The 27381-nt window shown below is 43.3% G+C and overlaps 1 protein-coding gene across 1 annotated transcript in view; it reads left to right on the forward strand.

Moving 5' to 3' along the window:
- The window catches only part of LOC309567538 (5-hydroxytryptamine receptor 3A-like), a 425909-nt gene that overhangs the window by 48239 nt on the left and 350289 nt on the right, over nucleotides 1-27381 (forward strand). Inside the window, exons 2-4 of the mRNA XM_082272922.1 lie at nucleotides 13613-13782; nucleotides 15518-15562; nucleotides 15647-15756. Coding sequence (XP_082129048.1) covers nucleotides 13613-13782; nucleotides 15518-15562; nucleotides 15647-15756 — 325 coding nt within the window. The remainder of the gene's footprint in view (nucleotides 1-13612; nucleotides 13783-15517; nucleotides 15563-15646; nucleotides 15757-27381) is intronic.

The following is a 27381-nucleotide window of genomic DNA, read 5'->3' on the forward strand; positions in this document are numbered from 1 at the left end:
AGCATAAAATCCAACGACTATTTATTGACACAAAAATGTATTGCACTTACAAATATCAGACGACAAGGAACGTGGATGAGAGGGGTTGGAGGGAGGTAACAGCCGCCGGCCGGACGGCTCCGCTCGCCCGTCCTTCACAACAAGTAGGTGGGTGTGACGTCAGCACGCCGTGACCTGACTAGTTTCATCAAAGATGATTTTTTCAAAGGTACGGGCGGCGTGCTGACGCCACCTATAAATATAGTTGAATCGATGACCGGAAGTTCCTTTTCGGCCATTTTCGTTATGGTAATAGAAGACCGGAAATACACGTCATAAACCGGAAGAGGATATGACGTATGTTGCCCAGATGTAAACAAATAACAAAAGTGGAGCTCCGTATCCAAGGGATCAGAAATTGCATCAACACAGACCTGAGGTCCACTACGAGATCCGGGCTTTAGCTCCGAGACTCCAAAACAGCCCCAGATGGCAGATTTGTCAAAAATGCCATCTCATCGGCCAACGAAAAAATTAAATTGATATAAATAATATTATAACTGAATAATTAAAATAGGATATTCCGGTCATGGATTCCTAAATACAATACAAATGAAAAACTAAAACTAAAATCACTAAATTAATTAAAAATGCATTGCAACATATTAAAAGTACATAAAAAGCACCTATATAGAACGTATTGTCCCCTAAAAAGAAACTAAAAATTCACCAACCAAAAAGGTAATTATTCTTTGAAAATCCTAATCAGTTCAGGAATTATCAATGAATGCGTTGATCTCTGTATCAACATTCAGGCCAAAAGGTGTGTATGTTTTGACCCTATATATCCAGGCCATCTCAAGGCGGGAGATACCCCTCTTAAGAGGTTCACCCCGCCAGTGTGGGGTAAACTTGTCTATTCCCAGAAATAGTGTATTCTTGGGATCACTATTGTGGGCCTGGGCATAGTGTTTCGATACCGAATGCTTCGGAAATGATTTTCGAATGTTTGCCACATGTTCATTGAGTCTGACATTCATAGGGCGTTTGGTTCTACCTATGTATTGATAGCCACAAGGGCATTGAAGCAGATAGACAACTCCCTTGGTAGTGCATGAAATGAAAGGCTCATTGTCATGTGGCTTGCCAGTACTATGTGAGGTAAAGGATTTGGTATTACGTGTCCGTATTGAGTTCAAAGAACATATCTGGCACCTATTACATTTGTACTAACCAGTGAGCTGGTCTAGGAAAGTACTCCTAGGTTTGGGGGGTTCCAGCACATTGGGGGCCAGACTATGTCTTAAGGATAGTGCACCCTTGAAAACAACCCTAGGTTTCTCAGGTAGGGTTGTACCTAGAACAGGGTCATTATTTAAAATATGCCAGTGTCGGCGTATTAAATTTTTAATGACCATGTGTTGACTGGAAAAGGTGGTAATAAAGGGAGCAGCGGGCACACTGGAAACTGTATTATCTTCCACTTCCCGTGGTTTCAAGAGTGAAGCTCTATCTTTTTGCTGTACCTCCAAGAGTGTTTTCTGGAGAAATTCATGATCATATCCCTTCTCAAGAAATCTCTTGGTTAAGACCTCAGACTGAGAAAGAAAAACCTGATGACTGGAACAATTCCTCCTGATGCGGAGATATTGTCCCTTTGGCACAGCCTTTAGCCAAGGGTCATGGTGACAGCTGTCGACGGGAATGTATGAATTTCTGTCCGTCGATTTAAAGTAGGTAGAGGTGAAAAAACAGTTATCCCTCACAGTTATGGTAATGTCAAGAAAGTTAATAGTAGATTGACTACATTCATAATTAAGTTGGATCCCTCTTGAGTTGGAATTCAGCATCTCCATAAAAGCTACCAGGTCACGATGATGACCATCCCAGAGGAGGAGGACGACATCATCTATGTACCTGGCCCACAACCTCAACTGAGGCCTATGGTGGGCATAGATGACATCCTCCTCCCACTGTGCCATAAACAAGTTGGCAAGGGAGGGGGCATACTTAGCCCCCATTGCCACACCTGTCGTCTGGCGATAGAACCTCCCATCAAACCAAAAGTAGTTGTGATGGGTGGCGAATTCCAAAAGTCTCATAATGAGTGAGATCTGTTGGTCAGGTATAGAGGAGTCTCTGTCTAGAAACATTCCCACTGCATTAAGACCCAAGTGATGTGGGATGACGGTATACAGTGAAGATACGTCCGCTGTTACCATCCATAGGTCAGCAGTGGGAGTCAGTCCAGATAGTAAATTAAGGACATGTGTAGTGTCCTTAATGTACGATGGGGTCTTTTGGACCAGAGGCTGCAGATAAGAGTCAATATACTTCCCCACCCGGGACGTCACAGAGTCTATACCACTGACGATGGGACGACCCGGGGGGGAAGTCAGACTCTTATGCAGTTTAGGGAGGCAGTATATCACCGGAGTCCGGGGACATTTTGGGACAAGATAGGCCCTCTCCTTTTTGTTGAGTATGCCTCTTTGGTAACCATCTTCAACTATGTTTACCAACTCCTTTTTATATTTGATCTTAGGGTCAGAGGGCAGTGTGACATAAGTCTGACCATCACTCAATAGTCTATACATTTCTGCCATATAGTCGTCCCTATCCAGGACTGCTATCCCACCGCCTTTGTCGGCAGGCCTGATCACCAAGTTTTTATTATTACATAGGGAATCTAATCCGGTCTGTAAATTAGTGGGTAGAGAAGTTTTATGCACTTGAATGCGATCCAGATCTCTAAGCACCACATCCCTGAAAACTTTCAGAGATGGTGCTAAAGATCCTGGCGGGTTAAAAACAGATGCATTTGATAACCCGGAATGCTGATATTGCCGGGGTACATTCGTTTGTTGGCTAATTGGATTACTCATCATGTATCTTTTTACACTCATTTTCCTCACAAACTTGTGTACATCCATGTATGTTTGGAATTTATTAAGGCGTTGTGGGGGTGCAAATTTAAGGCCTTTATCTAAAATTTGTATCTCAGCACTGCTAAGGGTGACCTTGCTGAGGTTAAAGATACCTGCACCCTCTACGTTTTGGATTTTTTTTGATTTAATGCGCCTGCCTCCCCGACATCCTCTTGTGGTTCGGCTGGGCGCTTGATGCCTTGATTGGCCTTGGGAAAACCCCAACCAGGATAGCTTTGACCTACTAGGGTCTCAGAGTTAGGGTTCTCCAAGGCTACCTCTCTTACTGTATGTGTACTATTGAGTGGTTGAGATGTTTCCACTTCTTCAGGGGCCTCATTGTCCTTAAGCGGGTAGAATCGGTTATTAACCGGTACATTATACTGATAGCCCTCTTGTCTAGGGGGAGGATGATCTCTTCTAGAATTCTGAGGTTCCCTTACAGGCCCTGGTGGACGATTGTAACCTGGATCATACCAATATGGTTGGGATCTAGGGGGACTGTAATACTGCCGCCAGTGTGGTGGTCTATATTGGTCAGGTTCTGGGCATTGGGGATTAGGGTAATAATATCCTGGTTCCGCAAAGTTGTCTGGTCCTCTCCTCCATTGAGGAGTATGGGGATAGTTGGAATAACCATACCCTCCATGCTGGTTGCGGTCTCTACCGCGTTGCCAGTCACCTTGTTGACCCTGTCCGGAAAAATGATTATTAGGTTTAGATTGATTCCCAGTGGGTTTGTTATTAGCCACATTGGGGCCCCTATGTGGTGATTTGTATGAGAGACGTCGACCATTAGGCCGAGGTCCCTTTTTGTTTGTTTTGGGACCATTATTATTGGTTTGAGGTGGGCCATTAAAAGCAACTCTTGGGGGGTTAGTTGAAACTTCCATTGCATCATCAGGTTGCTCTTGGTCACCCAACAATTTCTTTTGCCACTCAAAGACTGCACTTGACTGATAGTCCTGTAAGTCACGATTGAACTTTTTACGTTTTTTAATTTTTTGCTCTCTCTCTTCCTTTTGGAGGAGCTTCAATAGATCAGCCGACGCGGCCTTATAGGCTTCGCTAGTCATATGAGGGACTAATTTCTCTTTAACAATTTTGATTTCCCCATCCAGCCTAGTTAATTTGGCATTTTTACGGGATATGAGGAATCTCAAAAAATTAACCCCTGCCTCATTGAAGTATCTGTGCCATTCTTCAAGCTCACCCTCATCTGACTGTGGACATACCTCCCACCTCAGACTCCTGGGCACCATAGTTCTCTTAACATAAGTTTCAAGAAAAACTATGTCCCACTGGGTGTGTACTTCAGACACCATTAAATTTTTAAGCCTCATGAACAGACCACTCATGTCAAAATCATCTGAAGTAAAAGATTCGAATACCCCATCGGTGTTGACCACCTTAGAGGCCCTATAATCAAAAATATCCATGAAAAAGCAGCAATTGAAAGTCAAACAGGTGAAATAAAGGAGAAAAAACAACTGCGCTAATTCAAAAAAGCAAAGCAGCAGCTTCAAGTGCGACTGACACCCCAAGAAGAAAATATATAAATAAAGCTGCGCTAACAAATGAAACAGTCCATGTGAATGTCCATAAATGAGAGGGAAAATGATGACCCTTGTGCAGGTACCGCTTACCAGATTCCAATCATTAAAGAGCCAAGAAATTAAAGGCAGAGTCTTCAAATGTGGAACACAGCAAGCTTCATAGGGCTCCGATGTAAATCTCCTCAGTGGTATATGAATAAAAGGAGAAAAACAACACCATAGTGTAAACCAGTAACAAAAATGGGAAAAAAATGCGTTGTGACTTGTGCGGGTACCGCTTACCAGAAGTAGCGGATACTGTAGCCAAAATAATGGGAACCGAATCCACAGACCTCAGAAGGCAGCAACCCGTACCGTGGTGATGCAGGTGTCCAGGAATACGTTTAAATGAGGAAAAAAAAGGCAAACGCCATAGCGTAAAACCATAAAACAAACGATGATAACACCCAAATAGTGATAACTAAAAATCCAATAGTGGTGAATAGTGACAGCCACCACCGAAGAGGGTAGGTTCCCTTATAGACTGTACCAAGAAGTTTAAGCAGGTAGTGAGATAAACCGCTTACCAGATAGACTAGAAGGTAGACGTATAATAGAACCTAGAGGGCACCAGTGAGAATGGGTACTCTTACCAGCTCCAGATATTAATTGAGCGGGGGTTCAAAGTGACGCTGGACAACACTCCTGATAGCGCTCGTCAACCAGACTCAGGGAGGGATGCAGGTTACCCAAGAAATGAGGAGGGGAGAGCCATAGCATAAAATCCAACGACTATTTATTGACACAAAAATGTATTGCACTTACAAATATCAGACGACAAGGAACGTGTATGAGAGGGGTTGGAGGGAGGTAACAGCCGCCGGCCGGACGGCTCCGCTCGCCGATGATTTTGACATGAGTGGTCTGTTCATGAGGCTTAAAAATTTAATGGTGTCTGAAGTACACACCCAGTGGGACATAGTTTTTCTTGAAACTTATGTTAAGAGAACTATGGTGCCCAGGAGTCTGAGGTGGGAGGTATGTCCACAGTCAGATGAGGGTGAGCTTGAAGAATGGCACAGATACTTCAATGAGGCAGGGGTTAATTTTTTGAGATTCCTCATATCCCGTAAAAATGCCAAATTAACTAGGCTGGATGGGGAAATCAAAATTGTTAAAGAGAAATTAGTCCCTCATATGACTAGCGAAGCCTATAAGGCCGCGTCGGCTGATCTATTGAAGCTCCTCCAAAAGGAAGAGAGAGAGCAAAAAATTAAAAAACGTAAAAAGTTCAATCGTGACTTACAGGACTATCAGTCAAGTGCAGTCTTTGAGTGGCAAAAGAAATTGTTGGGTGACCAAGAGCAACCTGATGATGCAATGGAAGTTTCAACTAACCCCCCAAGAGTTGCTTTTAATGGCCCACCTCAAACCAATAATAATGGTCCCAAAACAAACAAAAAGGGACCTCGGCCTAATGGTCGACGTCTCTCATACAAATCACCACATAGGGGCCCCAATGTGGCTAATAACAAACCCACTGGGAATCAATCTAAACCTAATAATCATTTTTCCGGACAGGGTCAACAAGGTGACTGGCAACGCGGTAGAGACCGCAACCAGCATGGAGGGTATGGTTATTCCAACTATCCCCATACTCCTCAATGGAGGAGAGGACCAGACAACTTTGCGGAACCAGGATATTATTACCCTAATCCCCAATGCCCAGAACCTGACCAATATAGACCACCACACTGGCGGCAGTATTACAGTCCCCCTAGATCCCAACCATATTGGTATGATCCAGGTTACAATCGTCCACCAGGGCCTGTAAGGGAACCTCAGAATTCTAGAAGAGATCATCCTCCCCCTAGACAAGAGGGCTATCAGTATAATGTACCGGTTAATAACCGATTCTACCCGCTTAAGGACAATGAGGCCCCTGAAGAAGTGGAAACATCTCAACCACTCAATAGTACACATACAGTAAGAGAGGTAGCCTTGGAGAACCCTAACTCTGAGACCCTAGTAGGTCAAAGCTATCCTGGTTGGGGTTTTCCCAAGGCCAATCAAGGCATCAAGCGCCCAGCCGAACCACAAGAGGATGTCGGGGAGGCAGGCGCATTAAATCAAAAAAAATCCAAAACGTAGAGGGTGCAGGTATCTTTAACCTCAGCAAGGTCACCCTTAGCAGTGCTGAGATACAAATTTTAGATAAAGGCCTTAAATTTGCACCCCCACAACGCCTTAATAAATTCCAAACATACATGGATGTACACAAGTTTGTGAGGAAAATGAGTGTAAAAAGATACATGATGAGTAATCCAATTAGCCAACAAACGAATGTACCCCGGCAATATCAGCATTCCGGGTTATCAAATGCATCTGTTTTTAACCCGCCAGGATCTTTAGCACCATCTCTGAAAGTTTTCAGGGATGTGGTGCTTAGAGATCTGGATCGCATTCAAGTGCATAAAACTTCTCTACCCACTAATTTACAGACCGGATTAGATTCCCTATGTAATAATAAAAACTTGGTGATCAGGCCTGCCGACAAAGGCGGTGGGATAGCAGTCCTGGATAGGGACGACTATATGGCAGAAATGTATAGACTATTGAGTGATGGTCAAACTTATGTCACACTGCCCTCTGACCCTAAGATCAAATATAAAACGGAGTTGGTAAACATAGTTGAAGATGGTTACCAAAGAGGCATACTCAACAAAAAGGAGAGGGCCTATCTTGTCCCAAAATGTCCCCGGACTCCGGTGATATACTGCCTCCCTAAACTGCATAAGAGTCTGACTTCCCCCCCGGGTCGTCCCATCGTCAGTGGTATAGACTCTGTGACGTCCCGGGTGGGGAAGTATATTGACTCTTATCTGCAGCCTCTGGTCCAAAAGACCCCATCGTACATTAAGGACACTACACATGTCCTTAATTTACTATCTGGACTGACTCCCACTGCTGACCTATGGATGGTAACAGCGGACGTATCTTCACTGTATACCGTCATCCCACATCACTTGGGTCTTAATGCAGTGGGAATGTTTCTAGACAGAGACTCCTCTATACCTGACCAACAGATCTCACTCATTATGAGACTTTTGGAATTCGCCACCCATCACAACTACTTTTGGTTTGATGGGAGGTTCTATCGCCAGACGACAGGTGTGGCAATGGGGGCTAAGTATGCCCCCTCCCTTGCCAACTTGTTTATGGCACAGTGGGAGGAGGATGTCATCTATGCCCACCATAGGCCTCAGTTGAGGTTGTGGGCCAGGTACATAGATGATGTCGTCCTCCTCCTCTGGGATGGTCATCATCGTGACCTGGTAGCTTTTATGGAGATGCTGAATTCCAACTCAAGAGGGATCCAACTTAATTATGAATGTAGTCAATCTACTATTAACTTTCTTGACATTACCATAACTGTGAGGGATAACTGTTTTTTCACCTCTACCTACTTTAAATCGACGGACAGAAATTCATACATTCCCGTCGACAGCTGTCACCATGACCCTTGGCTAAAGGCTGTGCCAAAGGGACAATATCTCCGCATCAGGAGGAATTGTTCCAGTCATCAGGTTTTTCTTTCTCAGTCTGAGGTCTTAACCAAGAGATTTCTTGAGAAGGGATATGATCATGAATTTCTCCAGAAAACACTCTTGGAGGTACAGCAAAAAGATAGAGCTTCACTCTTGAAACCACGGGAAGTGGAAGATAATACAGTTTCCAGTGTGCCCGCTGCTCCCTTTATTACCACCTTTTCCAGTCAACACATGGTCATTAAAAATTTAATACGCCGACACTGGCATATTTTAAATAATGACCCTGTTCTAGGTACAACCCTACCTGAGAAACCTAGGGTTGTTTTCAAGGGTGCACTATCCTTAAGACATAGTCTGGCCCCCAATGTGCTGGAACCCCCCAAACCTAGGAGTACTTTCCTAGACCAGCTCACTGGTTATTACAAATGTAATAGGTGCCAGATATGTTCTTTGAACTCAATACGGACACGTAATACCAAATCCTTTACCTCACATAGTACTGGCAAGCCACATGACATTGAGCCTTTCATTTCATGCACTACCAAGGGAGTTGTCTATCTGCTTCAATGCCCTTGTGGCTATCAATACATAGGTAGAACCAAACGCCCTATGAATGTCAGACTCAATGAACATGTGGCAAACATTCGAAAATCATTTCCGAAGCATTCGGTATCGAAACACTATGCCCAGGCCCACAATAGTGATCCCAAGAATACACTATTTCTGGGAATAGACAAGTTTACCCCACACTGGCGGGGTGAACCTCTTAAGAGGGGTATCTCCCGCCTTGAGATGGCCTGGATATATAGGGTCAAAACATACACACCTTTTGGCCTGAATGTTGATACAGAGATCAACGCATTCATTGATAATTCCTGAACTGATTAGGATTTTCAAAGAATAATTACCTTTTTGGTTGGTGAATTTTTAGTTTCTTTTTAGGGGACAATACGTTCTATATAGGTGCTTTTTATGTACTTTTAATATGTTGCAATGCATTTTTAATTAATTTAGTGATTTTAGTTTTAGTTTTTCATTTGTATTGTATTTAGGAATCCATGACCGGAATATCCTATTTTAATTATTCAGTTATAATATTATTTATATCAATTTAATTTTTTCGTTGGCCGATGAGATGGCATTTTTGACAAATCTGCCATCTGGGGCTGTTTTGGAGTCTCGGCGCTAAAGCCCGGATCTCGTAGTGGACCTCAGGTCTGTGTTGATGCAATTTCTGATCCCTTGGATACGGAGCTCCACTTTTGTTATTTGTTTACATCTGGGCAACATACGTCATATCCTCTTCCGGTTTATGACGTGTATTTCCGGTCTTCTATTACCATAACGAAAATGGCCGAAAAGGAACTTCCGGTCATCGATTCAACTATATTTATAGGTGGCGTCAGCACGCCGCCCGTACCTTTGAAAAAATCATCTTTGATGAAACTAGTCAGGTCACGGCGTGCTGACGTCACACCCACCTACTTGTTGTGAAGGACGGGCGAGCGGAGCCGTCCGGCCGGCGGCTGTTACCTCCCTCCAACCCCTCTCATCCACGTTCCTTGTCGTCTGATATTTGTAAGTGCAATACATTTTTGTGTCAATAAATAGTCGTTGGATTTTATGCTATGGCTCTCCCCTCCTCATTTCTTGGGTAACCTGCATCCCTCCCTGAGTCTGGTTGACGAGCGCTATCAGGAGTGTTGTCCAGCGTCACTTTGAACCCCCGCTCAATTAATATCTGGAGCTGGTAAGAGTACCCATTCTCACTGGTGCCCTCTAGGTTCTATTATACGTCTACCTTCTAGTCTATCTGGTAAGCGGTTTATCTCACTACCTGCTTAAACTTCTTGGTACAGTCTATAAGGGAACCTACCCTCTTCGGTGGTGGCTGTCACTATTCACCACTATTGGATTTTTAGTTATCACTATTTGGGTGTTATCATCGTTTGTTTTATGGTTTTACGCTATGGCGTTTGCCTTTTTTTTCCTCATTTAAACGTATTCCTGGACACCTGCATCACCACGGTACGGGTTGCTGCCTTCTGAGGTCTGTGGATTCGGTTCCCATTATTTTGGCTACAGTATCCGCTACTTCTGGTAAGCGGTACCCGCACAAGTCACAACGCATTTTTTTCCCATTTTTGTTACTGGTTTACACTATGGTGTTGTTTTTCTCCTTTTATTCATATACCACTGAGGAGATTTACATCGGAGCCCTATGAAGCTTGCTGTGTTCCACATTTGAAGACTCTGCCTTTAATTTCTTGGCTCTTTAATGATTGGAATCTGGTAAGCGGTACCTGCACAAGGGTCATCATTTTCCCTCTCATTTATGGACATTCACATGGACTGTTTCATTTGTTAGCGCAGCTTTATTTATATATTTTCTTCTTGGGGTGTCAGTCGCACTTGAAGCTGCTGCTTTGCTTTTTTGAATTAGCGCAGTTGTTTTTTCTCCTTTAGTAATGGCGGCGATCTGCAATTTTTTTTGCGGGACTGCGACATTGCGGCGGACAGATCGGACCCTTGACTGACATTTTTGACACTTTTGGGGGTACCAGTGACATTACTACAGTAATTAGTGCTATACATATGCACTGTTACTGTAAAAATGACACTGGCAGGGAAGGGGTTAACTTTATTGGTTATCAGTGGGTTAAATGTGTCCCTAGGGGCGTGATTATAACTGTGGGGGGGCGTGGCTTGTGATGTAACCACAGAGACATACGATCCTACATAGCAGGATCGTATAGTCTCTGCAGTTAATTCAGGGAGAATGTGTGGACTGTTGGGACTTTATTTATTTACCTAATATGTGTTTAGGTATTTTTTTAAGTATCAATGTTTATAGCAATTTTATAGCACAGGAGTTTATTGTTACCCAATATATATAGAAGTCACTATTTTCTGTTTTTTTCAATTGATTGAATGATTGATTGATTGTTCACTATTGGGCATCTCAATCACAACTCCTAGCAAAGGGAACCTTTTTAAAATTCACCTCTCTGGAGGGTGCTAAGTCTTAACTCTTTTTGCAGAGCTACAACCTAATCTTTAGTATTCAGTCGCAAACATATGAAAGTGTCAGATGGCTGGTACATGCTCCCAACTCCAATGCCAACTCCAATGCCACTACAGAACACATTAGTGAAATTGGGGTCAGTAAAAGGAACCACAACTCAGGGTGGCAACCAAACCACTTACACAGCTAGAAGTGTACCCTATGTTGAAGATATTCCAATAGTTGTAATCTACAAGAAAGTGAAGTTTGAATATAGCTATTAAATTACTTCTTTGAACTTTTATCAAACAGTATATTTTATATACAGTAAGGTAGCAAAGCCTTATACCCCCACCAATATGGCTATCCACCACAAAGAGACACTGTAGATTGAGGCATACTACATCAATCCAATGGTTAAGATCAGCTGCGTAAACCCTACTTCCCCATCTTTTCTCAGTTTCTGTAATGTGCACATGTGCCATTCTGATGCCTTTTCATTAAAGGGACACAAAACAAGGAAGGATCTGACACCTCAGTTTTTAGAGGAAAGCGGGAAAAAGCCGCTTCCTGTAAAATACATGTTGTTTAATTAACCACTTAAGCCCCGGAAGATTTTACCCCCTTCCTGACCAAGGCCTATTTTCGATTCGGCACTGCGTGACTTTAACGGACAATTGCGTGGTCGTGCGACGCTGCACCCAAACGACGTCCTTTTTTCCCCACAAACAGAGCTTTCTTTTGGTGGTATTTGATCACCTGTGCGATTTTTTGATCATGCGCTATAAACAAAAAAAGAGCGTCAATTTTGCAAAAATAACAATATTTTTCACATTTTTTTTATATGAAATTCCCCAAAAAAAAAAATGTAAAAATCAAAATTTATTAACATTTTCAGCCAATTTGTTTTATGCTACCTATGTTTGGTAAAAAAAAAAAAAATCGCAAAAAGCGTATTTTGATTGGTTTGCGCAAAAGTTATTGCCTTTACTAGCAAAGGGAAAGATTTTTGTCATTTTTGTTGTTTTTTTTAACGCATAATGGCGGCGATCTGCGATTTTTTTTGCGGTACTGCGACATTGCGGCAGACAGATCGGACCCTTGACTGACATTTTTGACACTTTTGGGGTTACCAGTGACATTTCTACAGTAATCAGTGCTATACATATGCAAAGTTACTGTAAAATTACACTGGCAGTGAAGGGGTTAACTTTTTTTAGAGGGAGGGGCTATGTGTGTCCCTAGGACAATTCTAACTGTGATTGGCTGTGGCTTGAGATGTATGAACAGTGATCAACGGTTCTACATATAGAACCGTATGATCATCATTCATACACCGGGGAGAATGACAGGCGGCTTGTTTACACTAGCCGCCTGCCTTTCTCCCTCTCCACCGACGATCGCGAGTGACCGGCGGACGATCGGGTCCGCCGGTCACACGCGCGGGGGGGTCGGTGACCCCTCGGGAGCGGGGGCGCGCGCTCGCTCCCTAGACCCTCACAGGCTAGCGACGTAGTACTACGTCACTCTGCCTGTGAGGGGCTGACTGCCGCAGTAAATAGTCGTGCGGCGGTCGGCAAGTGGTTAATGAAGTAAATCAATGTACAGACAAGTCCACTAGATACAACCAACCTTTAGGAATCTTACGGTGAGTGGCTCTTTCCCCGTTTCTTCGGAGGACCAGGGTGTTGGATGTGGAGCAGTTCACAACTGTAGGGAGCCTGCTTCTATTGCCAGGTGGCTTAAGAGGAAGGTGAAACCTGCAGCCAAACATTACTCTAATAACACATTCTAATAACACATTCACGGGGAAGGATCTTTTTTCAGAAGATTTCGCTTTACTTCCTGTTCTGGTGATTACAGTTGTAAGAAGTTAGTGGAATTCTGCAAGATGAACACAGACAGCAATAAAAAGCTGACAGAGGTTCTAACCTTTTCATTACTCTACCAAAACGAATGTGTGTGTGTGTGTGTGTGTGTCTATTGGTACATGAGGGGAAATCTTTCTATCAAAGCTCCTGATACAGGGAAAAGCCCAACAAAGTTTGGTTGGACATGCATTTGAAAACACAACTGGGAATCCTTGCATTGGTAAATGCAGGAATGATAGGAGGCCACAATGGAGGATTCCTACCAAGGAACAAAGTAAGCATACAATGTAAGATCACTGAACTCCATCACTGTGTGAAGACCTGCTCAGAAAACATAACAATGGACCAATTTTGGTAAAGCGCAATCTAGCATATGTATATATTAGACAAATAATAGGTAAAGTGTGTAGAAACCCTGAAACTATTTTCAGTATGTTTGGCATTATAGCTCACTGTACATTTTCTTGTGAATCTGTTGAAATCTTTCTTACCAGGAGATCTTGCAAGTAACAACAGTTGTTTTAGGCTGACAACGCTAAGCCGCTGTCTCACAATTGGCAGCAGTGTTGTTGCGTTGTTGTGTGCACTTCTTTAGTTTGCTGTAGGGCTGCCCAGCATTGGTCTATCAGATAACCAAGCCAACCAAAAACCCAATGTAAAAAATACCCACAGCAAGCTGACAACACTACTGCAATTTACTGGCCGAACATACACTAATATATTCTTACTCTCCCTTGATTTGTAGACTTCCTTGTTGGGGTCATACTAAGCAGGACCTGTAAAGAATATGATGTTGTTGACCATCTGAATATCACTCAACGTGGACCCTTACTGTCAATGACTATGCCAAAAAAAGACTGGAGTAAACCACTGATCGTTTCTGTTGATTCAACATTCATTTCAATTAATTCTGTGGTGAGAACTAATTTGCTTTTGTCCATCCACCTTATGTGTCATGTTTGACTCTTGGTGATTCCATGGGTCAGCTTCCTGGACACCATGTCTGATATGCTTAAAGCAGTATTAAATTCAAAAGCAAACACTTCTTACATTGCAGCTTACAAATTCTTAGATATGATGGCTGTATTGGTTTAATTTTTTTAGGCTTTCTTTCTTCTATTTACATCTGGTGATTCAGCCAGTAAGTCTGTTCACAGTACAAACTCTCCAGCAGAATGTAACAGTTTACATGGATGATACAAACCACTTAAAGTATGCTCCACTCACTGTGGAACCTAAGGGGTTAACCCTTTGCATTGTGTATAAAGGCTGTTTGATCATGTCTCTCTGATCCTCCTCTTCTTTCACTGTCTCCAAAAATTAACCTGACATTTACAGAGCCAGGGGACGGGCTGCACATGCTCAGTTTGGTGTGTATTGCTGGAGAGTTTTGTTTTTTTCTTGGGAGAGTGCATGTGATCAGCACAGGGCCAATCTGCACTGTCCAGACATGTCAAGACAGTGGATCAGGGGAGAAAAAAAACTCCTACGAGTTTTACTAGGAAATTATACAAGTCACAAGGCTGCTATATATTGCTGATGAGAAGAGGTATTTATCCGTTTATATTTGCTAAAATAATTGCATTTCCATGTTCTGTGTACTGTATACTGTGGGAGACCAGATATAGTCTGGGTTTAGTAACACTTTAACAATGGCAAGGGTGGTTAAACTGATTAGCTTTTATTTATTCACATAAAACCTTTATCACAAAAGGATAAAACCTGTTGGCTGTAATCATACTTCCCAACTTTTTGAGATGGGAATGAGGGACACCTATTGGCAAAAGTGTTTAGCCTTTTGTATTTTAAACTGAAAGGGCTGTTTTACAGGTTGAGGGTTTGCATATACTTTAATCCACTGTACTACTCTAATAACCATATACAAAATAGTATACAAACTAGAAAATTAATAAAATACACTCACTCTACAGTTCATAGCGATGTGCATGTCATGAATATGAAAGATACAAATATATTTTCACACTGGAAATCAGTAACAATATTTTATATTGCACACAATGCATAAAAACAGAGATAATGCAATTTTTTGGTTAAAACAAAATAACATTTTGAAAAGACATCATTAGACCAGATATTAAAATAATGACATTTTTATTTTAAATTACTTTTCCAGATTTATTCAGATATAATGAATTTATAATTTTCCATAGGGACCCATTCACTCCACATTCCTTTGCTGTGCATTAACACGCGTTATGTAGGGCAATAATGTGTGCTTTGGCAAGGTGGCCCAATCATATATATAGACTGCACCAAAACGGACCAGAACAGATGAGAATGATTTTTTTCCAACAGAGTACACCACAAAACAACACACATTAGTTCAATTATAGTGTTCTCCCATGATTGTAGTAACACGTGTTAACATGGGTTTTACTGCAAGGCACTGCCACTGATAGGTGTGAATGGACCCTAAACTATTCTTTTTCTATACTGACGTATAAAATATTATTAATGCAAAAAAAAAAAAGCTTACATTGCACTGGCATTACTTTTTTTTACAGTTTTAATATGATTTTGCATGATCATTTGTAATTGACATTTACCCATTTCCGTCCCGGCAGCTATTGGAACACTTAGTGGATAAGTGCAGTTGATTACCCTTCTCATTAGTGTCCCATTTCCCTAGGTTGAAAAGACGCAGACAATGACAACGTACTTCTGGCTATCTGTGGTAAGAATCATTCCAGCTCTCCTATTAGTGTTGTTCTTAGTATTAGGAGACATCTTCAACTAACAAGTACATTTCTGTCCCCAGGTGTGGAAAAATGATTTTATATATTGGAACCCAGATGATTTTTGCAATTTAAGCCATATTACACTGCCGTTGTCCTATTTCTGGGTGCCAGACCTCTATTTCCACGAACAGTAAGACATTATGGGCTCCTTTTGTTCATTCAATGTGGCTTTTAGGCTTGGATTTATGGAGAGTCTGTATATATATATATATATATATATATATAGTTATAGTCTGTTTTCTGAAGTTTCATTGCTGTCCCTACTGGGGAGATTTCACATAAATAAAGGCACAATCCCCGCATTAAAACAGACTGAAGAGATTTTGTTCCAGTCACTTACTGGAACAGACAGGAAAAATAGAATTTTTGGAAGAACTTACTGTAAAATTGTTTTCTCTGAGTCCTCTGACAGTCGCCGCCCAATGGTATTAGCCTTCACTAATGGGTAATGGCGCACTCTGCAGGAGCAGGCTAGGCAGATAATTAATTATCAGGTTAATACAAAAAAACTTTTATACCTCGGCACACCACTAGGGGGCCATCCCTCAGCCATTATCCTGTACCCAATCTGATATTACCTTAGTTTGTAGCAAGCAGTCCTGGAAGGCAACAACCCCCAGATCCAAAAACCAGAGGGGCGGGGGCGGCGACTGTCAGAGGACTCAGAGAAAATAATTTTACGGTAAATTCTTACAACAATTCTATTTTCTATGTCCTCTGACAGTCGCCGCCCGATGGTATTAGCCTTCATTAATGGGACGTCCCAAAGCAGTGCAGGTATGAGGGGTGGGAAAGCAACGTAACCAATTTAGAAGGTAACGCAAATAGCAAGGCCAGAAACAGCCTGAGCCCACAGGAAAAAACTGGAACAAACCCAGAAAAGACACCCCATAAGGAGGGACAGTAAAAATAATGTGTAAAGATATATACTCCAATAGGTGTATATCCCTCGCGCCTGTGGATGACCTATCTGGGGATGAGTGGGTTAAATAAATAAGGTGGGTAAGGGGTAGTGAAAGCAGCTGCTATAGGATAAGGAATGAGTGAAAAATTGAAAACCCCAAAAAAACTATTGGGATTAATATAGCGCTTGCTAATAATCAGGGGTGAGCAATTACTTTGCTTTGAGGAAGGGGGCTTGACTCCCGAAACGCGTTAGCGGTCCTGACTTCAAGGACATGTTCCTGTTTATGCATTGTGGATTCTTGTAACACGATTTTATTATCTTCATGTCTGTGAGTATGCATTTGGCATTTTATTAAAATTATTAACAGTGTACCACGGGTAATGCACTAGGTGTTTGCGCCTCCTTTCTCTCTTTTTTATGTGAGAAATTACTTGTTCATACCCTGGATAATAAAGTTGGCAATCAAGTGGTATAAAAAATATATAGATATATGACTATGTGTGTAGGTCACACAGCTAAATGGTAGTAAACCAGTGATGTTCACAATTAGTGTACATGAAATAGGAATACACATCAACCTTAAATAAATACTTTGGTTAACATAAAGTGCAGAAATAGTGCAAAAAATGTCCCAATAAACAGTTCATACGTGACTTTGTGCGTGGGTAGGAATTTTCAGTGCCAGGTAAAGGAAAGTGCAGGTGCTTAGTGTTGGGTCCTCCAGTAGTCCAACTGCTGGTAAATTAGGCGTGACTTGAAATAATGGGGGTTTGCACTCACTAGAGGTAGTGGGTCTTAAATACCTTATGGTAGAAAGACCTTTTGGGCTTGTGGCTTCCTGAGCCTAGGAGGTGACTGCTGGGCCTTGTGGTTCCCTGTGGTCCGGGACCGCTCCCTTGGGTATAATCGATCCTCCAGGTCCATTATTTAAGGAAAAATAATAGTGTAGTACCATTAAAAAGTAGCTTTATTTTTTTTTTTTCAATAAAAGCTTTATTGAATCGCAATAATAAACATGTACAGTATTAACAATGGCAGTATGACATGTTGGTATAACTGTACAACATGTACATAAATTACAACATCATGTAATGTTGGATCAAAAGTTAGTGCAACAACATAAAACATGTAAGTCAGCTCCTGAGGTATAATGGGGGTATCTAAACTGGATACCCTCTCTCAGATGAGACAGGACCAAAGACATATGCCTGTCTCAAAGAAGGCCACTAGAGGGCGGGGAAGGAAGCGAAGATAGGAATTAAAGAAGACGAGTAAAAAGGAAAGAGAAGGAGAAGGAAAAGTAAAGGGAAGGGAGGGGGAGGTAATGGAGTACTATTGATAAGTGGTACTTGATCAAGTAGCTCATTGTAGAAGCGTATACTAAAGGTCCAGGTGGAATGTGAGGGTTAATTGTGAGATTGCTAATCTTCAGTCATTTTTTTTAAAATCCGAAGAAAGAGTAAATATCAACCATGGTCTCCACATGACATGGAAGGGTCCGCTATTTTCTTTTTTGATGGCTAGAGTTTCCTCCATTTCATATGTGGAAGTTACCTTGTCTACCCAATTCTTAGTCGAGGGGACGGATTTGGAATTCCAGTATAAAGGTATAAGACATTTGGCCGCGTTGAGTAGATGTCTCGTTAGAGACTTTTTATATGACCTATATGAGAGTTTATTGATGTGTAATAAACAGCTTGCCGCATTAAATTCTAAGGTAGAACCAGTGATATGTTTGATCAGGAGCACAACTTTGTTCCAAAAGGTTTTGATTATGTCACAATTCCACCAAATATGTAGAAATGTGCCTGTGTGAGCTAGACATCTCCAACACCTTCCGGAGTACTGTGGGGACCACGTCTTAATTTTCGCTGGTGTTATGTACCATTGCGTGCGGATTTTAAATGACGTTTCTTGAGTTTTTGTGCTCAGGGAGCATTTGTGAGTAAATACACAGGCCTTCTCCCATTTCCTATCAGAAATTTTGCGTGATAACTCGAGTTCCCATAATTTCTTATTTTTGTCGTCAAAATTCGGCGACGGGGCTATAAGCCACTGATAGGTCATCGATGTCGTTTTCGATATTGGGGACTGTCTCTCACATATCCTCTCAAAAGCAGTTAGTTGTCTAGCCCACAAAGTTTTCTTTTTGTTATTTTGAACAAAGCTGTGCAGCTGGATATAATTCCACTGGTTCAATATGTTTTGGGGTTTTAGGTTGTTTAGTTCGTGAAGAGATAGAATTTTTTGATCACGAATGCAATGTTTAATGAGCAAAGGATGGTCAGCAGAGCACTTTATATTAAGACCCGGAACAAAGTCTGGGTTGTGGGAAACCGGAGTCAGAGGGCTCGGGTTGGTGGATAAGTTATATGATTTCGCTAGCTTGTGATAGATGGTAAGGGTGGTGTTGATTAAGGGGTGGTGTTTAACTTCAGAAGGGAAGTTGTGAGGGTCTGTCCAAAGCAGGAACTGGGTCAGATACCGGGAGCAGTGCCTCTCCATGGCCACCCAGTCCTTTTGAGTTGAATGGCAGTGCCAGTCGATCGCTCTGGTGAGGTGAGTGGCTTGGTAATATTTATAATAATCCGGGACCCCTATGCCTCCATTGATCTTGGGTAATTGCATATATTTTAGTTGTATCCTAGGTCTTTTGTTGGCCCATATGAATTTCCTTTGAATAGTCGTTAGTTTCCTGAAAAAGGAGGGAGGTATTGTGATGGGTAAAGCGTGAAATAAATAAAGTAGTCTAGGCAAGATGACCATCTTTAAGATGGCTGCTCTGCCGAACCACGAGAAATGTTTAACATCCCATTTACTCAGGTCATTAGTGATGTTTTTCAGGATTGGGATAAAATTGGCCTTATAGAGGGCATCTAGAGTTGGGATAAGTTTGATTCCTAAGTATTTAAGTGAGGTCAAATCCCATTTGTAGGGGCAATTAGATTTAGTTAATTGTTTTACTTTATCGGGGAGTGAGATGTCCATGGCCTCCGATTTGGAATGGTTGATTTTAAAGTTTGATATGTATCTGAAGGTGCGGAAATGTAAGTTCAGTTTTGGAATGGAGATATGTGGTTGTGATATATAGAAGAGGAGATCGTCCGCATAAGCAGAAACTTTGAATTCTCTTTCTTTAATGCCGAAGCCATGCACATCTGTGTCCCCGTTAATATGTCTAATTAATGGTTCTAACGCCAATATAAAGAGGATGGGTGACAAAGGACAGCCTTGTCTAGTTCCATTCTTTAGATGGATAGGGGCAGAAAGGATGTTGTTCACCTTAACTTTGGCTGTGGGATTAGAGTAGAGGGATCTTATCCAAGATATCATACTACTTTTCAGTCCTATATGTTCACAAATCATCAACATGTAGTCCGAGGCCACTCTATCGAAAGCCTTTTCGGCGTCGGTTGAGATTAACAGACCTTCAATTCCTAATTTGTGGGCTCCGTGTATTAAGTTCAGGGATCTGATAGTATTATCCCTAGCCTCATGGCCTGGCATGAAGCCTACTTGTTCAGGGCCTATAACTTGTTGCAATAGCGGTCTTAACCTATTTGCTAAGATTTTTGCTAACAGCTTCACATCTAGATTTAGTAGGGAAATCGGTCTGTAGCTGGCGCAAGTAGTCGGATCTTTATCTGCTTTCGGAATCACTGTGATGTGAGCAGTAAGAAAATCTTGAGATGGTTTATGCTGTTTGGTTAGTATGTTTAGTGCGTTTGTTAGGGGGTCTGTTAAAGAGGTTTCAAACATTTTGTAATATTGGGACGTTAGTCCATCTGGACCAGGACTCTTCCCATTTTTAAGATCTAGAATTGCCAATTTGGTTTCTTCTGGGGAAATTTCCTTTTCTAATGCCTCCACATCTCCATCTGAAATTTGAGGAAGGCCACTGTCAATGATGTATTGTTTCATAATTGAATGTCTGGAACCTATGAGGTCGCTGTGTCTATTCTGAGGGGGCAAGTTGTAAAGCTTCTCATAGAAAGATCGAAAGGATTCCACTATCTTTCTCGGGTCATGTGTTAGTTTATTAGATTTGTCTTTTAGTGACATAATGTGTGTAGAGGCTTGCGCGTCCTTTAATGCCCTTGCTAGGTACTTGCTTCCCTTATCCCCAAATTCGTAGTATATTGCCTTTTTAAAAAAAAAGTGATCTTTTTATTTTGTTGTTTAGGATTTCGGACAAGGATTTCCTAAGAGATAATAGTTCTTGGTGGTGTTCTTTGGTTAATGACATTTTATGTTGAGCCTCAAGAGTCGAAATTTTTGTGATCAAATCTTGGACCTGTTGCTCCTTCTCTCTCTTTCTCCTGGCCCCGTATTTAATGAATTCACCTCTCACCACACATTTGTGGGCCTCCCACAGGGTCATGGGGGAGATATCAGATGATTTGTTTTCATTGAAATAATTTGTGATTGTAGTTTGAATTTCACTTTGTATTTTAGCGTCTATTAAGAGAGAGGGGTTTAGCCTCCAATTAAATACTGGTTTGCAATGCGTGGTTGAGGAGAGAGAGAGTGATATCGGAGCGTGGTCAGATGAAGAGATGATCCCGATGTTAGCGTCCGTAAGGTTGGGAAGGTCCCTCTGAGTAATGAACAGATGGTCTATTCTTGTGTGTCTATTGTGCAGTGCCGAGTAGAAAGTGAAATCCCTGTCGACCGGGTGTAACGATCTCCAGGTATCCACCAGGTTCAGTGATCTTAGTGCATGTTTGATTTTTTTCAGTGATTGGTATTTAATACACGAATGACCTGAAGATGTGTCCTGGAGGGGATTAAGGGGGACATTGAAGTCTCCCCCTAAAATAATACATCCTCTGGCAAAGCTTTTTAATTCATCAATAATTCTTGAGCAAAAGGACACATGTGCCTTATTTGGGAAATATACATTTGCTAGCGTGGTTGGACGTCCAAATAATGTACCAGAGAGGAACAGAAACCTGCCTTCTGGGTCTGAGTGTTGATTTTCAACTATAAAGGGTGCAGATTTGTGTAATAAAATAGCGACTCCTTTAGTCTTAGTGATGGTACTAGATGCCTCATATATTTTAGTGTAGTTTTTGTCAGTCAGGGTAGGGATCTTGGGTCCCTTGAAATGTGTCTCTTGTAAAAACACAATTTGAGCTTTTGATTTTTGTAGTTCATATAGCAATTTCCTCCACTTTTCTGGGATATTAAGGCCGTTCACATTATGGGAAATTATCAGGGGGTTCTTTCCCAGCTGTGAATAAGCCATGGTAAGTCAGGGGACAAAGGGGTATTGGACACGGACAATGAGGGGAGGGGGAAAAGGGTAGTAGAGAAAAGGCAGAGAGAAGAAAGAAGAGAAGGAGGAAGGAAGAATAGACAAGTAAGTAGTATCACCGACACAATGATCAACAGACCGTGAAGGTGAGAATCAGGATTAGGTACAAATTAAAGAATTATTTAACTTTGAATGGATTATGAATAATATTCCCTACTGGGGGGTGAGTGGAAGGAGTACAGTCCGGTCTGTCAGGTGAGAAGCCGTAAAAATTTGAACAAATTACGGACAACACGCCAGTCTGAAGCCGGACAACTCCCCATCCATTATTAAACAAACAAGAAAAAAAGAAAAGACTTAACGTAAGCCTAGATTCAATATATAACAATAGGCAATGAATAAAGAATAAAAGGACTGCAAGATATGATATATTTGGTGAATAACCAATGTATCCCTGGGTTCGGCAGTACCGCCCAGGGACACACAAAAAAAAAAAAAAAAAAAAAAATTCTCCCTCAAAGGTTGAAGAAAATTAAAAAGGTACTGTCAAGTAGATTATGACTCCTTGAACTGTTAGCATGTTTATCACGTAACAATTGCTGTGATATGGGTCTAAGAACTTTTCAACATTTTTGGGGAAAATGGAGGCAAACGCCACCCCGAGAATTAGGGGACCCCCGCCTCCACATCCCCAAGAGCAGGATAATATTAACTACTAAGTCACATAAACCATTACATTGGATGAATCAAACCTTTCCAGCATTGAGAAAGAGGGAGAAAGGACGGATAGAGTTTTTGATCTCCATTGTTCCGCGTGGATGCTATAAGAAGTTAGTTACAGTACCTTGGAGTAGACCCATGAATATAACCCGGTAGGTATTTCAATAACGGTCCTTTGTGGAAGTCCCAGTGTAGTTGTCTCTTTATTGTCGCTTTATTTAATAGTGCTGATGAATAGTACAAAAAAAGTTTAAAATCGGCTGCTGCGGATGGCCCCTGTGAATGGAGAACGGTCACTACTGGCTTGCGCTCCACCAGGCTTCCCAGAGCGTGCAGCGTGCGTTCCACCTGACGCGCATTTCGTCAGAGCGTAAGAGGTCATACGCTCTGAGGAAACGCGCTATCACCCCAAATATCACAACTGGTGTTTCGGATGCGGGCAGTGCATTTAAACCGAAAAGCCGATTAAAAGTGACATTAAAGAGACAGTGTACCCATTTGCATGTCTTGGGTGAAGTCTTTGCATACAGCAGGAAAAGACATGGAGGAGGTTATCAAGGCGCTAATGCAAGCCACTGTGTCCCAGCAGCAAGCCTCCATACAAGGGAACCATTGCCATGAGGAGGCTATAGCAGCTCAGCAGGAGACTACCCGCTTGCTGCTCACCCATCTTACAGCCCAGCCCGAGGCTACACAAACGCATGTGGCGGCCTTAAAGGAGGCAGTACAGCAGCCAGCTCAAGGACGAGAGCAAGTAGATGTTGGCCCTGGCAACCTAATAGCCGTAAGAGCCAGCTATGTTTTACAGAAACTGACTCCAAATGATGATGTAGAAGCCTGTTTACCTTTGAAAGGATAGCGGAGCGAGAGGGATGGCCCCGTGACCAATGGGCTGGCATCATCGCCCCCTTCCTTACCGGTGACCCGCAAAAGGCTTACTTTGATCTTCCGACGAAACACATCAAAGACTATGAGCGGCTGAAGGCTGAGATCCTGGCCCGCCTAGGGGTGACTACAGCCGTTAGGGCCCAAAGGGTGCATCGCTGGAGGTACCAACCTGACCGCCCGCCGAGGTCTCAGATGCATGAACTGGTGCAGCTGGTCAAAAAATGGCTGCAGCCAGAAATGTCTGGCCCACAAATGCTGGAACGGGTGGTGATGGACAGGAACCTGCGGTCCCTGCCGGATGACCTTCAACGCTGGGTAAGCCATGGAGACCCTGCAACAGCTGACCAGTTGGGGAAGTTGGCCGAAAGGTATACCATGGTGGAGGATCGGCTCGGACCTGCCAAGCGACGAGAACCCACATCAAAGGCAGGATGGCCAGCTGCAGCCTCCAGGAGGGGAGCCCTACCAGACTCGGGAACCTGCATCCCTGCCTCAGTTTCGCCAGATCCACGGAGATCGGCCCCTGGCAACCGAATGGGAGACATACAGTGTTGGCGTTGCCGGTCCTGGGGCCATACCCGGGCGCACTGCCCACTTCAGGAGGAGCCCATGGAATGTGGGGTGGGCAGGAGAGTCTCCTTCTATGCCCAACTAGCATGTACCACCCATCTCGATCTAACAGCAGGACAGTTTGAATGCGAGATTTGGGTGAACCACCTTCCTGCCAAGGCATTACTGGACTCCGGGAGTATGGTGACACTGGTCCACGCTAGAGTGATCGGGAGACTTGGCCCTATGAGTAAGACTCTTCGGGTAGTATGTATCCATGGGGATACCAGGGAGTACCCCTTGGTACCTGTGACTGTTTCTTATGGCTGCACCTCAGTGACACAGGAAGTAGGGGTGGTAAACAGCTTAATCCACAATATCATAGTGGGGCGGGATTGTCCACTATTCCTTGAACTATGGAACCAGGTGCAGAGTGGACTACCTGGACGGCCCAGAGAACTAGAGACAGTGGGGCCTGAAGGGCTAAAGTCTCAGGAGTCCGGTCCAGAACTGCCCACAACACACCCCATTAGCTTTGAAACACCTAGGGGTGGTAGTGTTATACTATAAAATGTTGATATGATGGATGACGCTCATGTTCCTGGTCTCAAGCCCGAGCCGACCCCTGAGGGGGGGGGGGGGGACTCTCTGTTACAGGTCATGTTGGGGGAAGATGAGGAGGAACTCTCCCCACTGCAGATTCCCCTTGGGGAGGCTGAAGGAGAGGTTTCCCCCAGACCAGTGCACCCAAACCTGGACATATCCAAGGGGGCATTTAGCTCCACCCAGTTACAGGATCCCTCTTTAGTCAATGCCCGGGAACAGATTTCAGTGGTGAACGGAGTCCCACAAATACCAGGGGCAGAACAAAAGTTTCCGCACTTTGCGTTCATTAAGGATTTGCTCTATCAATTGACTGAAAGCCGAGGGGAAATTATTGAACAGTTGCTGGTTCCCCAGTCGTATCGGCGAAGGCTCCTCGATTTAGCTCACAATGACGCATTAGGCGGACACCTGGGAGCGGAGAAAACAGAGGCCAGAATAACTGACCGGTTTTACTGGCCAGGCGTGAAGGCGGAGGTAAAGAGGTACTGTGCTTCCTGCCCCACCTGTCAGTTAACAGCCCCAGTGTCACACCATAGGAACCCCTTAGTTCCCTTGCCTATAATTGAGGTGCCGTTTGAGTGGATTGCTATGGACCTGGTGGGGACTTTAGTAAAATCTGCGAGGGGACACCAATATATATTAGTAGTATTAGACTACGCAACCAGGTATCCGGAGGCAGTCCCATTACAGAAAACAACCTCTAAGGCTATTGCGCGAGAGTTGTTTCATATGTTTTCACGCACTGGGCTACCTAAAGAGATCCTGACGGATCAGGGCACCCCGTTTATGTCAAAAATGATGGCGGACCTCTGCAAACTTTTTCAGATCAAACAGTTGCGAACGTCCGTCTATCACCCGCAGACAGATGGCCTTGTTGAGAGGTTTAATAAGACCTTAAAATCCATGCTAAAAAGAGTGGTCCAGAGGGATGACAAAGATTGGGACATGTTGCTCCCGGCCTTGTTATTTGCCATCCGGGAGGTTCCGCAGACCTCCACAGGGTTTTCGCCATTTGAACTAATGTATGGGCGAAGACCCCGCGGATTGCTGGATATGGTGAAGGAAACGTGGGAAAGTGAGTCCTCACCACACAAAACTGTGGTGGAGCATATTTCCCAAATGAGAAAGAGGGTGGCAAAAGTAATGCCGTTGGTAAGGGAACACCTCCAAAAGGCACAGGATGCCCAGAGGAGGGTGTATAACTGGTCCGCCAGGATAAGACAGCTCCAGGTAGGAGACCGGGTAGCTGTGTTAATACCCACAGTAGAAAGCAAATTCTTGCCCAGGTGGCAGGGTCCATTTGAGGTGGTGGAAAAAGTTGGTGATGGGAATTACAGGGTACACCAACCTGGGAAGAGGAAACCCTACCAAATCTACCACGTGAATTTGCTAAAACCCTGGAGAGACCGAGATCAGGTATCCGCTGTGGTAGGGGTCACTGTAGAAGACCCTGCAGGAGTTGAGCTAGTGCATGTTGCTGCCACTCTGACTAAGTCCCAAAGCCAACAAGTGAGAGAATTCCTGCAGAGAAATAAAGAGAAGTTTTCAGGATTGCCAGGTTTAACCAATATAATTGAGCATGACGTTGTTACAGAGCCCAATGTAAAAATCCGCTTAAAGCCCTATCGCATCACCAGAAGCATATAGAAAAGCGGTGCCTGAAGAGGTAAAAAGAATGTTGGAACTTGACATCATTGAAGAATTGCAGAGTGAATGGTCAAGTCCTATCGTTCTGGTACCAAAACCTAATGGCACTCTGCGATTTTGCAATGACTTCAGAAAACTTAATGAAGTCTCAAAATTTGACGCATATCCAATGCCCCGGGTAGACGAATTGATTGAGAGGTTTGGTCCCGCCCGGTACATTACCACACTAGACCCTACAAAAGGGTATTGACAGATTCCTCTCACCAAGGATGCCAGGGAAAAAACAGCTTTTTCCACTCCAGAAGGCCACTTGCAATATAAAAGAATGCCATTTGGTTTACACTCCGTCCCAGCCAGGTTTCAAAGGTCTATGGCCAAAACATTACGGCCCCATGGACGATACGCTTCGGTATATCTGGATGGCCTCATCATTTTCAGCACAGATTGGGAGTCCCATTTATCTCGGGTCCAGGCTGTCCTAGACTCTTTGAAAAGAGCAGGGTTTACTGTAAATCCAGAGAAGTCAGCTGTTGGGATGGAGGAAGTGAAGTACCTGGGGTACATTGTGGGTAGGGGACTAGTAAAGCTTCAGATGAATAAGGTAAAAGCCATCCAGAACTGGCCCCGCCCCCTAACAAAAAAACAGGTCAGGGCCTTTCTAGGCATAGTCGGTTACTTTTGAAGGTTCGTCCCCAACTTTGCTACTATTGCGGCCCCATTGACGGACTTGACAAAAGGGTCCGTGATGATAGCGTGGAATGTAGAGGCCGAGGAAGGATTTCAGAAGCTTAAAACCGCATTGTGTGAGCATTCAGTGCTAGTAGCGCCAGATTTTTCCAAAGAGTTTGTAGTACAGAGGGATGCCTCAAATACTGGACTGGGTGCTGTCTTGTCGCATGTAGTCAATGGGGAAGAGCACCCCATAGTTTTTCTCAGTAGGAAACTGACGGCGGCAGAGAGAAGCTATGCTGTGGTGGAGCGGGAGTGTCTCGCCATCAAGTGGGCACTAGACTCTCTGCGCTACTTCCTGCTGGGTAGGAAGTTTCGCCTGGTGTCCGACCATGCCCCGTTGACCTGGATGCGACAAAACAAGCAGACCAATGCCAGGGTGATGAGGTGGTTCCTGTCCCTCCAGGAATTCAACTTTATGGTAGAACATTGGCCCGGGAGACTTCTGCGTT

Source organism: Pelophylax lessonae (assembly GCF_965119305.1).
Source record: "Pelophylax lessonae genome assembly, chromosome: 11".
Taxonomy (NCBI): Eukaryota; Metazoa; Chordata; class Amphibia; order Anura; family Ranidae; genus Pelophylax; species Pelophylax lessonae.